Source organism: Manacus candei, unplaced genomic scaffold (assembly GCF_025592945.1).
Source record: "Manacus candei isolate 608988 ecotype Guabito, Panama unplaced genomic scaffold, ASM2559294v1 h1tg000060l, whole genome shotgun sequence".
NCBI lineage: Eukaryota > Metazoa > Chordata > Aves > Passeriformes > Pipridae > Manacus > Manacus candei.
Genome location: NW_026138108.1, coordinates 1,699,484 through 1,712,258, shown reverse-complemented (window position 1 = coordinate 1,712,258; position 12,775 = coordinate 1,699,484). Strand labels below are relative to the sequence as shown.

General features: G+C 36.2%; 1 protein-coding gene across 2 annotated transcripts; it reads left to right on the top strand.

The window, feature by feature from the left end:
• Positions 1–1,442: 1,442 nt before the first annotated feature.
• Positions 1,443–9,554, top strand: GAL (galanin and GMAP prepropeptide). Of its 2 annotated transcripts, XM_051803794.1 has the most exons (7): positions 1,443–1,564; positions 1,719–1,799; positions 2,479–2,533; positions 3,467–3,538; positions 3,948–4,034; positions 7,088–7,165; positions 9,249–9,554. In XM_051803794.1, exons 2-7 carry the CDS (start codon positions 1,719–1,721, stop codon positions 9,299–9,301), a joined length of 426 nt encoding a protein of 141 aa, XP_051659754.1. In that variant the 5' UTR covers positions 1,443–1,564; the 3' UTR covers positions 9,302–9,554. The 2 variants fall into 2 exon arrangements, with proteins under 2 accessions (XP_051659754.1, XP_051659755.1); XM_051803795.1 differs by lacking the exon at positions 3,467–3,538.
• Positions 9,555–12,775: the final 3,221 nt, after the last annotated feature.

Sequence of the window (12,775 nt, the reverse complement as noted above, 5' to 3'; positions counted from 1 at the left end):
ATTTCAGACAAAAGTGCACTTTTGATAAGGTAAAGGAAAAGAACACTTTGCAAAAATCATATTGTTATTTTCCAGATCTATCTAATCTGAATTGTGAAGATCATGTAATGGCTGAATGTCTTTAGAAAATGATAAAAAGTATCAAATAAAATCTACGAAGTTGAGCTTCCTCATTTAGCTCCATTAACATTTAAGAATTGCATAAAATAGACTTTATCCAAGCAGTTTTTGATCAGACACCCAAAGACGAGGCTAGACTATTATAACTCTACTGCACCTGACAAAAGAGGGTAGGAAATAGAAATAAAAGACACAGCTTCTGCTTCTTGCTTGGATTATGAATATTATGCTACACTGAAGTAAAAAAAAGTTTGCTTTTAAAGTGGTGAATGATAAGTGTATTGCATTGTTCAACAGCTGTCTTGGCTCCACATTCAAATTCATGTATACACTTTGTAAAAGGAGTTTCAGAAAAAGGAACTGTAAGTATAACTTATTCTGTGCAACATCTGTGACGCTCTTCTTACTCAAAGATGAATTTGAGGGACTTTTAGTGAATAAACTAATTTGTTGTAGAGCAAATACAATTTGGCTGGGGGAAAAAAAAGGAACTAATATTGGAATCTCTGTCTTGTAATTCAATTTTGCACATCTCAATGCCAGCTGTAACTACAACTAAGATAAGCAAATTGGTGAAACTCCACTGGTTGTAAATTAACAGGCCAGGGCTAGTCTAATCACTGGAGAGAGCTGAATCCCTAGCCTTTCTCATATAATCTTAAAAAAGTGCAATCTCAGATAACAGAACACCAAGGAACTACAGTAAGAGTTTTGGCAGTTCCTTTTATTCTGATGCTAGAGCACGGGGCATGAGTCAAAGGGATTTTCAGAGGCCACGAGTGGCCTGGACCACAGGGAGCTCCGGGGATCGCAAGCAGGGCAAAACTGCTTGAAGTCCTCAGTAATCCCAAACGCAAACCCCAAACACGATGAATCTTTCTCACCAGCATCACACGCAGGCATTTGTATTTAGCGCTGCTCCTGTACCTGTCTGTGACCACTTTAAAGTGATCTGTAAGGCGATTTGTATTCACTTTACACTTTCTTCTTACCCCCCTCCACTCCCGAGCCCTCGTGCAGCTGCAGCGGGCGACAGGCGCAGGCTGCCAGGCTACCCAGATCTGAGCCCCTCTCCCTGCCCAGCTCAGAGCTCCCCTCGCTGCCCACCAGCCTTCCCAAAGCCGCCGTAACAAGAGGTAATTGTCCTCGCTGTCAGCTCCCGGCAGCCTGCGTCGTGCTTCCAAGTACCCCTAATTGGATTGCTGTAATTTCTGCCCTTCCTAATGCGGTGGGTGGCGAGGGGGAAATGACCCGGGGGAGGCGGGGAGCGGGGGGTGGGCGGCTCTGGCTCCCCCGGCGCGGCGGTGCCGCAGCCCATAAAGGGCGTCGGGAGAGGAGCGTGGGCGCAGCTCCGCACTCGGGCTGTGGCCATGCAGTGAGTGCCCGCCGTGGGACACGTCGGGAAGAGCACCGCGAGAGGCAGAGCGCCGCGCCCCAGCTCAAGGTACTCCCTTCTCGACCCTTCTCCCAGTGGGAATTTGGGTGCCGAGCCTGGGTAACCAGAGCCAGGAAGGTTCACCCGCACTTCCTACCGCGGCGAGGAGTCTCCTGTGCGCTGGGGAAGGCAGAGCATTTACCCTCGTGCGGTTTCTTTCCAGATGCAGAGGTGCGCTAGTTTCCTGTTTCTGTCTTTAATCCTTGGTGCCACCCTCTCGGAAACATTTGGGCTGGTTTTCTCAGTAAGTATCCGTGTCTCAGGTGGCAAAGTAACTATAAACCTCGCAGGTATATACGCTGTATTTAGACATAGCAGTTGCAAAAGATGCAGCACTCAAACCCGTTTGGCTACAAACTGGGTGTTTTTTTAGCTAAGAATTTGGAGATTTTAAGTACTAGCTCCCTTGTAGTAAATACTATTAATAAAAGGGTGTCTAGTTTGTAGACCAAAATTGAATGGACGTCCCATCTGACTCAGAAAAGGGGGGTTCTGCATAGGGGTTTTCTTTATAAAGAGGCTGTCATGTAAATCTAAGCAATTAAAGGAAAGCATTGCTGTCTGTTAAGATGGCTGTCAGGTGGTAATAAAAACTTGACGCATAAAGGCAAAATTTCTGCCTCTGAAGTCAGATTTGCAGTTTCACTTACATGGTGTGAAATCTTCATACTGAGTTCATATCTTCATATAGACATGGATGTCAATAGCAAAACTGTAGACTTAGATGGGGAGGGGGCAAGAGTTCACCATTAATATTTACTTCAATATGTTTGGCTTTTTTGTTTGTTTTAAATTTTTTTTTTTTTTTTTTACAATTTTTTTCTTGATTTTGAGCCTTTGGAAGACTCTGCTAAGAGAATGTCCTTTTGAAATTTGACACTGTGTAGGTCATGTAATAACATACTTGCATTTTTTTCTTTAAGGCAAAAGAAAAAAGGGGTTGGACTTTGAATAGTGCTGGTTATTTACTCGGGCCACGTAAGTAAGGCACTCTTTTTTTCTTTATATCAAAATGCAAAAGTTGTGGGGTTTTTCTTTTTCTTATAATCTGTTTCCTGTGGTGTGCTATTCACTTTTCTGTGTACAGCAATTTTTGTCTAAACCTTCAAGGCTGAAGAAACTCATTTGGGAAAATATTTGTTTAGATGCTTGTTACATGCCTATTGTAGAATTGTCTTAAACAACAGCTGTTCTTTTCTAAAGCAGAGTTGTGACCTGAGGCTTTATGTCCAGAAACATTTGTGCTCACTCTGTGCTTCTGGACAAATATGACAAATTCTTCACCACAGGAAGTGTTACAAAATCTTGTATCATATCATCTTATGTCAAGGGAAGAATGACAAGATGTGACATTTGGCACTTTCCTATGTATTTCAGATTTCACCTTTTAAATCTTTTTGAAAATTGTTTCACCACTTGACTTTATTATACTACATTTTTTTTAATTAAAGCACAATAAAATAAAACAATAACATGCAAACTAATGACTGTGAAAAATTAAGATAAAAGTGTTCAAAATACAGGAACACTGGATTACAAATGCAGATTATAAGAAAAGTAATGAAGGGCTAAACTGTCTCAAATATTTATCTTTTTACCTGTTCTTGTTGATGTAATAACAGTCATTACCAATGTTTCTCTATCTTCAGTCTCAGTAATACATAGACAAATACTACAGGCACTTACTATGACTTTCTTCATTCTCTTCAGCTAACCCTAAGGATACCTAAAAAAAAAAAAAAGAAAAGCTTTATTCATCTTAAATGTATTAACTGGTACTGTAAATGTCTGGAAGTATATTTACTTCGAAGCAGGTCTAAGCAAATGGGAAAAAATACTGCGGGGAAATGTGCCATTTATCAAAGTGCCATTTATCTAAGACTGGATAATAGGAATCATCCTTTGTTGCAGGTCGTATTGATCAGCTTTTACTGATAAAGGAAATGCCCATTGCAAGGGGGAGAGAAGAGGCACCAGGGGCATGTAAGATAGTTTCTGAAGGTTATTCATGTAAACTACCTGCAGTTTTCTTTTGAGCAAACTCATCAGCAACATTTTCTCACAGATAAGGGAGAGAATAGTAAAAGCAACTTCCCAGTTTACATGCAGATGTACAGGCTTACATTTTCCTTACAACTTCTTCTAAATTCAGTAATAGCTTCAGCAAGTATGTAGCACAGGTCTGGGTCTGTAAACAAGATAAATCATAAGCACAAATTTACAAGAAAGGTTATTTTATTTAATGACACATTAACTGCTTCTCTGTAATTTTGTGCATCAGAACTGCCCATCATGATCTTTTCACTGAAATTCATGAAAAGCAAAAAATATAATAAAAGTGGTTGTTAAGTCAATTAACTCCTCTGATTTATTTTTTTTTTTAATTTATCAGATGCAGTAGATAACCACAGATCTTTTAATGATAAGCATGGTTTCACTGGTAAACGTGAAATACAGCTTGATGAGGATATTAAAGCAGGTAACAAAAATCTGAAAGCCACTATTGTTGATTTGTTTTTAATGATTTGCAATTTATTTACTATTAACTGACTACCTAGATACAAGGCTATTCCTGCGCTTTAACAGAAATCCCAATAAACATGTGAAAGGAAGAAAAGTGACTTTTGGCCATTTGGTGTGTTCTTTGTATGGTCATAGTTTAAAACATGGTACGTTTTCCTAGGCACTTAGATAATATTGTTGCTTTAAAGGTATGATAGGTCATATTGCTTTGAAAAAAATCTTTTTTTTTTCTTTTCATATGTTCAAATAAGTATTTCAAATGTCACCTTAGACACTCAAGGGTTTTTTTTTCTCAGCAAAGAAGTGAGTTGACAAAGGCATCTTTCAGTAACAAAAGCTAAAAAAAAATATAAAGTCTCAATATTTCCACTGTTTAAGCAAAGTGGATTATCATCACAAAAGATTGAGGATCTGGTTGCAGCTGAAGTCAAGTCAACATAATGTTTTGATATTCCATGTGTCAGAATTTAGTAAATATCAGTGAAAAGGATGCAGCTTAGTTCTGGATTTTTCATATAAAGCCAGGCCTCTAATGTATGTCTAGACTTCCTTTATGAAGAGAAGCTGGCAATTTTTAGCTTTATTTTAAACACCTATTTCAGGATAAGTTGCAGAAACATCTAGAAAAGCCTATTTCTTTCTCCTGAGGAGAAACTAAACCTGCTGCAAACATCTAAAGTGAGCTGGTATGAGTCTCATCTTTAGACTGTTAAAGAGTGACCACAGTACTTACTTGAGTACTGTTGCATTCATCACTGCACTAGTGGGGGAGGACAGAGCTTTTGGAGGCTATTTTAAATATACCCAGCACAATGCAAGTGTAGTTAACACTAAATAAGTTCATAAATATAGGAAATGTACTTGATTACTATGTCATAGACATACTTACTTTCTAAAGAAAAGAGTAACATCAATACATTTCTTAGTTGTTACCATTCTCTGAATGACTGCTTAGTTCTGGTACATAGTTACATAGTGTGGTTTTGCGTGTGGTGGTTTTTTGGTGCTGTGCTTTGTTTGTTTTGTTTTGGTTTTTTTTTGTTTGTTTGTTTGTTTGTTTTTAAGGGGAAAAAAAAGGAGGAAGCACCCACTTTTTCAAATGCTGGTGTAAAAATAATATTTTGCCAGTCAGAAACAATGTGAAAGGAAGGTGGTTGTAATCTAACAATGGAGTTCACATTGCAACATGTTGCCATTAGTGGATATATTGGATCCTTTACAGGAATATGAACTCTTAGATTTATGGAACTCTTTTGCCAGGTACTGTTGTGCCTCCACAATTACAGGTAAACCCAACCGAACGTGTCAGGATTAGACTGGAAACTCATATTGCTGCCTCTGCTATGAACCTCATGCTTTTCTCTTATCAAAAGTTTTCTTTGAAGCTGAAGTTTATTACAGAGTTCCTACCCAAAGGAGATTTAAATACAGAACCAAACAAACAAAAGGCATATGGTAGTCAGAATCTTATTTTAATTGAAAAGGAAGATTTTTTTTTTTTAGTTATTTTTTTCTGATTATTTACATAGGCACTTTAAAATGGCAGTATACACACATTATTGCTGTAAAAGAATTAGCGCAAAGGACTGTGCTCTCTCCCTGAAGGAATGCTGCAAAATTCGTAAGCTCTCCAGATAACCTAGAAGAACTTGCAAGCTGTATTAGGGACTTAACACTAGGTCCAGAAAAATAAAAGATCACTACAAAACAACCTTCAATGAGCATAATTAGTCAAATCTTCAAATTACAAGATCATAATTTTTTTTTTTACTTATTTAACTTATTTTATACAGAAATAAGGTCAGTCACAGAGTATAGAGAAATACACGTGTACAATATGCCCAAGCCACTTAAGAAAAATATTTATCCAATGAATATCACATCGGTAATAAAATCTGGGTCAGAAAGTGACTAATATAATAACCATAACAAAATTCTATAACAGATTAGGTGGGAAAAAAAGTTCAGGAAAAATTCAAATAACGCAAGTATTACTAATGTAAATAATAGCAACATCTTTGTGTCAGTTCAAAGACTGGAAGACAAGACTTTCAGCTGCAAACATGTTAAATACATTCTCAAATGCTTATTCTCAATATACCAAAAACTTTTGTGTCCCTTCAACTCTCATCAATGTTTTCTTAATTTGTTTTGCAGAGCTCCATCTGCCTTCTATCTGGTAGGACAGTATTGTCAGTGATGTGATAATGGGCTGTTGGTACTGGCATCCATCTCTATGCAGAGAACTAAAAATCTTGGGGCAATTACTTGCCATTTGTTCTCTAATACAGGACAATTCTCCATCCTGTTGGAAAAAAGCAAGATGTCTTCCCTGCCCCCTCTCCCTCTCTTTTTTTTTTTTTCTGCATTAACAGATACAGAAAGCATCCTTCTCAGCCTCCTAAAGTGCAATAACAAGCTCCCAGGACTCCATTAGGCCATTAAAATAGCATCAAAAGGCCTATTTTCACTAGATCAGAGACGAGTATATTGGTTTAGATACCTGTGTAAAAACATACCTCTCTGGGCTTTTAGAAAGACACCCAGGCCCAGCTTTTGGGCTACAAATCACTTCTATATCACTCAAGAGGCTTATTTGGAACAAAATCAGGCTATGTGAAGAACTTTTAACTGTTTTGTAAAGGTGACGAATTTGTCAATTAAATTTAACCTTATCCCTGCAGTCTCAGGTTAGTGGACACGAGAGAGTTGAGAACTGAGGAAAACTTTTCTGCATCAGAACTCTGAACACTGTGACCATTAAGGTGTCAAAGCAGCTGCTATGCAGCAATGGCATACGGAGCTGGGCAATTTTGATTCTGAGAAGTGCAGTTACCACCCTTAAAGGGGCTTCACTCTTCCCTGAAATGAGGTTTTCCATTAAAGATTTTAAGGAAAAAGGCATTTCAGGTAGCTTATTTTGAGAGTACTTATAAGCTTAGCCATGATGTCACATAAAATGTATCTTCATACTATGTAACATTAAGTGACAACCAACTTGTTTTATAGGGAATCTTGGAAGACCACTGTCTGATGAAAACATTATGCGTACAGTAATCGAATTTTTGACTTACTTGCATCTTAAAGGTTAGTGAATGCCCTTTAACCTTTCACAGCTTCTGGTACTGAGAACACAAGAGTTATCCCTGAGTGTACCAGTCTGCTGCAGATTTGAGTGTGCAAGATTTTGAACAGCACCTTGGGAACACACACAGCTAGTATGCAAAACCCCAGGTCAATGAATATCTGATGTAGCAGAATTCTTATACCATTTGGTCACTTGTTAGTGGCACAAGAAATACCTCTCCAGTTTTGCATGTATTCCACAATAAAGGTGCATCATAAAATTGCAACAACACTAAGATGAACATTGGCAAATAGCTCAAAATGCTGCCAGTAAAATATCTGTAGAGTCTCAAAATTGTGACAAGAATTGTAATGTTGGGCTCACAGCTGATTCTGTAAGAATGGTAACCTTATTATAGAATTCAGTGAAGAAGAAACTTGTATGTTTCTGAGTTTTCATTAGTTTTGCTTTAAAAAAATGCAAACATACACGATTTTTAGCTTTCAAAAACCTTTTCAGGGCTTCTAAAATTGTCTGCAAAATGTATACAAATATGATATATAGTTGCAAAGAAAATGGGTGGAAAACAATTATTCTAATGAAAATTTATGAGCATTTTTCTCTCTCAGAAAGTTGACAATTCAATAAATCAGTAACTTCTGTATTCTTTTGTGTACAACAAATTATAAGCAATTTTTGGGGCAAGTGTATGCTGTGGAACTGTGTGTTACATATGTGTTTTAATTTCATTATTAAAAGAGACTTTCAAGAGATCTGTTCATTTTTTGCATATCTAGGATCAGTTTTTGGCATTGTTGTCTGAATTATTTGTACCTACCCAGGCAAAATAATTCTCATTACTGAAAATATGAACCCAGTATTTTTTGCATCAAATTTGTATCGGAAACAAAACCTCTTTATGGTTAGTAGTAAGGACCTGAAATAATTCATATATATATATATATATGTAAAGTAGATTATTAGCCTGTATATTTACTGTGGACAATGCAGTAGCTTGTTTCTTGTGCCACTGTGAAGAAAGAGCCCCAAACATTCTCTTACTCTACTCTGTGAGCTTAGGAAGTAAAATCAATATCTGAACACAACAAAAAGGTTGTAAAACAAGTAGAGCTCAAGCACATGAGCTCTGAGTAGGCAAAAAGCTGCTAAGTTGGGCAAGAAAAAAAAATGCATCTCACAGAAGTACAAATTACTTCTTCCCTGCAATGAATGAGCAAACAAGGTTCCCTGTTTAGGATAGTGATGACAAACATCTGCTTTTATTAGAAAAGATGGTGGTATTGTCTGTCCTTACTAAAAAAAAAAATAAATCTTCAGATCATATAAAATGGCTTTTCCATGAGATAGTTCTTATGTTCCCAGGTTTCAGAAGACACAGACTGTTATTGCATTATATTAACAATATTTATTGGCAAGGTTTAGTACAAACTCATACAAAATCAGAACTGTAGATTTAGCAGGTGAAAAACATATTTTTTAATGGTAGAGATGCTTTAACATTTTTTCTCAAATGAAACTTTACTACACTAAGTATATTGGTTTAGAGTGTTCCTTGGTGGGGGGAAAACTCGCACTCATAGGATTTAGATTCAGGGAATAGTTAGTCAGATTAGACATAAATTTTAATCTGCAAGATAAAGGCAATATTTTAACTGCTAAGAAATATCTTGACAAGATCTAAAAGTGGCCTTCAGTGCTTTTTCTTGAAAATTTTTCCCTCCAGCTTTAAATGCTTCCATTCAGAGCAGTCTGTAGGATGGCAGCCATAATTGAATAGTATTAAATATTTTGAGGTACTGGGATCCAGCAATATCAATTGACATAATAAAACAGATATAATTTAATTGTTGTTCTGTCACTGCTGTTTCTAGAACAGGTGAAATTAAAACAGGAAGATACTATTAACATTCAAAAGAAAAAACCCAAGAGTTTATGAATTAAAATATGAAAAGTTCAAAGATTTTGCTCTTATAGTTGAGAGCACAAAAATGTAATAAAAATGTATACTACTGTAACTGGATTTCATTACTTAATTGCTAGGATAAATATGTGCTAATTAACTTTTTTTAAAATTTTTTGCAGAGTTGGGAGCACTTGACAAGCTACCTACACCAGAGGAAACAAACCAGTCTTGAAGAATGTATTTTTATTTTGTTGCAGTGTAGATTTAGACTGAATTCTAAACAAAAGATGGAAATGAGCTGATGTTGAGAAGTATTGTTTGCATTAATCTGATAAATGGTAAATGGCATTCTCCCCTCTGGTTTGTTTGTTGAATTTTTTTTGCTTTTTTTTTCCCCCCTTCTCCTGCAATGTTATAGTGTATAATTTTGCCTTGGTAAAATTTTTCTGTAGGTAAATGATAAAATAAAAATAAGAGCAACTAAATTGTTTCATTTTAAAATTAAGTATCTACCAGCACACAATGTACCATATACAAAGCCCAGGTTAAATTGTAAGATTACACTGCACCAATACTCCACAATATTAGAGCAAAATAAAACATAAATACTATATATTGGGTACTTTAGATAACACAAAAAGAATGACTTCAAGGTGCTGCCATGCAGAATCTTTTTAGGTCACAGATCTGTCTGTACTTCTGTGCTTCAAGAAGCATTACTTCCCGTTCATGTTCATAAGAAATTCCATATTATTCACCTGTGATACACCTGCCCACTGACTGAAGCGTACCTTGATGCAATACAAATTTAACTGTTCTGTACAAGCTTATACAAATCATATGTGTAGGATTCCTGCATCATCAAGAATACTGGGTCTGTACTCCTTAATGAAGAAATGCTTCTGTCTGCTCCAAGATTAAAAAATTATTTTATGGGATGCTTTATTCTGAGTCTAGCAAAGCACTTGAATCCATGCTTAAGCCATACAAAAGTGCTTTGGTGGACCAGAATGCTAGGCCTGTACACAATAAATGTCATATTAAGACTGAAGAAAGGTTTGAGAGGATACAGAACCATGGAAAGGTTTTTCATATTCAGGTGACTTTCCCTCTCTGCACAGTGCAATGAAATATCATCCTTTCAAAATGCTGAAGTGCACTGGAGTGCACAGACTGAAAGAAATATTGCAGACCTTTATTACCTAATCTGTCTTTCACTTTTAGCGTAGCAAAATACATTCTAAATGCCAGTCCACTAGTGTCTAGTTTGAACCTGCATGGCTATCCCACCTTGTCAGTCAGGCTTTGCTCTTCCTCTGATAATAACTCAGCCTCTGATCTCATATCTGATGTTCACTTTCCAAAGTGTGCAAACTACACTTTTCATCAGATCCAGAGAGCTTCTGAGCAAGCCCTTCCAACAATGTTACACTGGATTACACTTTTTGTTTTTATAAGAGTAATAAAAGTGTACAGTGCTGCTATACAAAGTGTATGTATGCTGCTAGTCCAGCATTATTTGGTAAATTTATGGGCTTCCAAAAATGTCAAATAAGGATAGAGTGAAATTTAACCTCTGTACATTAATATAGTTCAGTAAGTCCAAACTCTCATTTTCACTAGTAATGTCCATATTTCCTACCATAACCTCGAAGCAGAGTTCACTAAAATCAAGACCATTATTTTCATTGACTTCCATGGACTTTGATTGACTCTAAAACCCAGTATCCATTTGAAGAACTCAGTATCAAGCCATCTTTCTATGGCAGAGCACCCCAATCTATGATCAAATAAAAGGAACATCACATTAGCATTGAATTTCTTTTCTTTTGAAATAGGATAAGAAATTAGAAATAATAGAATAAAAGTAGAAAACAGTTATTACTTTAATCACATTAGCATACTGTCAGCTCATTAGAGTTGGAATGGTCCTGTTAGAACGTTTATTTGAAATTCTGAAATTTGAGATTATTTGAAATAATGAAAAAGTCATGGGATCAGGAAGATTTATGGCACTGTCTAAGCAGGGAGGCTCACAATCTTTTGCACTGTGCTGCACTGTTATATGAAAATGCTATAGAAACCAGAATATTATTACCTACTTACCAAAAGCAGTCCACATACTTTCACTTAATTTCTGCATTCAAACACATATTGGTAATATTCCAATATACAGAGACAGGTAAAATTTTCAGCTTGTTTCTTCACCCTCTAACATCTCTTATCTTTGCAAAAACAAAGGGGAAAAAACCAATAAAGGGGCATTCTTCTGGATCAATTACACAATTTCAGTAATGTTATTATTTTATTAACCTGGCGTTCAGCCAAAGTAAACAGCCACACATTCATTTTATTTAAAGTACATCTTACGTCACTCCATCTCAGACGTAAGTTCTGCAAATATTTGGAATGACATCTCCTTAATCAACCTCTTGGACAAACACCTCATAAAAAATGGCCCTTAAACCATAATTTGGAAGCAATCAGTTTCAACAGGGCAAATAGACAATAAAAAGATGTTTTAGTAGAAAATAATAATTAAAATCCCTAATAATTTCCATCTAATTGTATAATTTGTTTGCTCCTTTGCATACATTATGTCCCACTTTTCTGTAGGATTAACTCAAACACATACATGCACACTAAAGACAAAAGCCAAATTAAAAAAATACAGAGTAAAACTTTGTTGTAATGTTTGCCAGTGCTATGAAATTACCCATCATGCAAATTTAACTCTGACAATGAACAGAAGGCTTGCGTGTTGCTGAATGACTGGACAATAAATGGAAGATGAGATTAAATGCTGATGCAAGAAAATTATATACGCAGAGAAAAACCAATTCTAATTTTACCTACGCATACTGATGCTACTAAATTGTGTCTGGAAAAAGACCCATTGCACACAGTCCTATAAAAATGCTATTTTAAACCTCAACAGTGGTTAGAAAGGCAAAAGGAATGTTAGGAATCATAATGAAATTATACCATTCCCATCTTTGACACCAGCAGCAGTTCTGGGCAGCTCACTACAAATTAAAAACCACTGTACAACCAGGAAAACTATAGAGAAAATGGACAAATATTTTTACAATCATTTCCATACACAGAGAGACTAAACAGATGAGAGAGGAATCTTAAATGTTGTACTAGAAGTGCTTAGCAAATTCACTTATTCCTGTAACCCAAGATTTAATGATTAAATGATAAATAATGATAAAATGATCAAGTAACTTTTAAACCCCACATCCAGAAAAAAAAGGTCTTTTCCATAGATCTCATGATGAAATTGCGGCACTGACAGGCACAGGACTTTGTGGAGGCCATATGCTCTGAAAGGAAACAGTCACACTCATGGAAGAATAGTCCTCCAAGATCTACTGCTCAAAAAGTCTAATTAAATTGTTTCTTAGAACAAATTATGGACTCTTGTGCACAGAGTTATAAAACGACCCTTACAGCTTGATCCAGGGATTAATTAAACAGGGCTTCTTCAGCTGCATAACATTTGATGCCAGCTTACAAAAGAAATTTGTAAATTGCATATTTTTGGCTAAAAATTCTGCAGGAATAGTGAATTCTGAATAGTACCCATAACAAAGTAAAAAAAGGTATATTTTTATACAGCGTTTCACCTGTCAGGTAGTCTCATTACAACTTGTTTAAATGCAAATCAGTTCAGCATCAAAGAGGGAATTTCTGGTGGCAC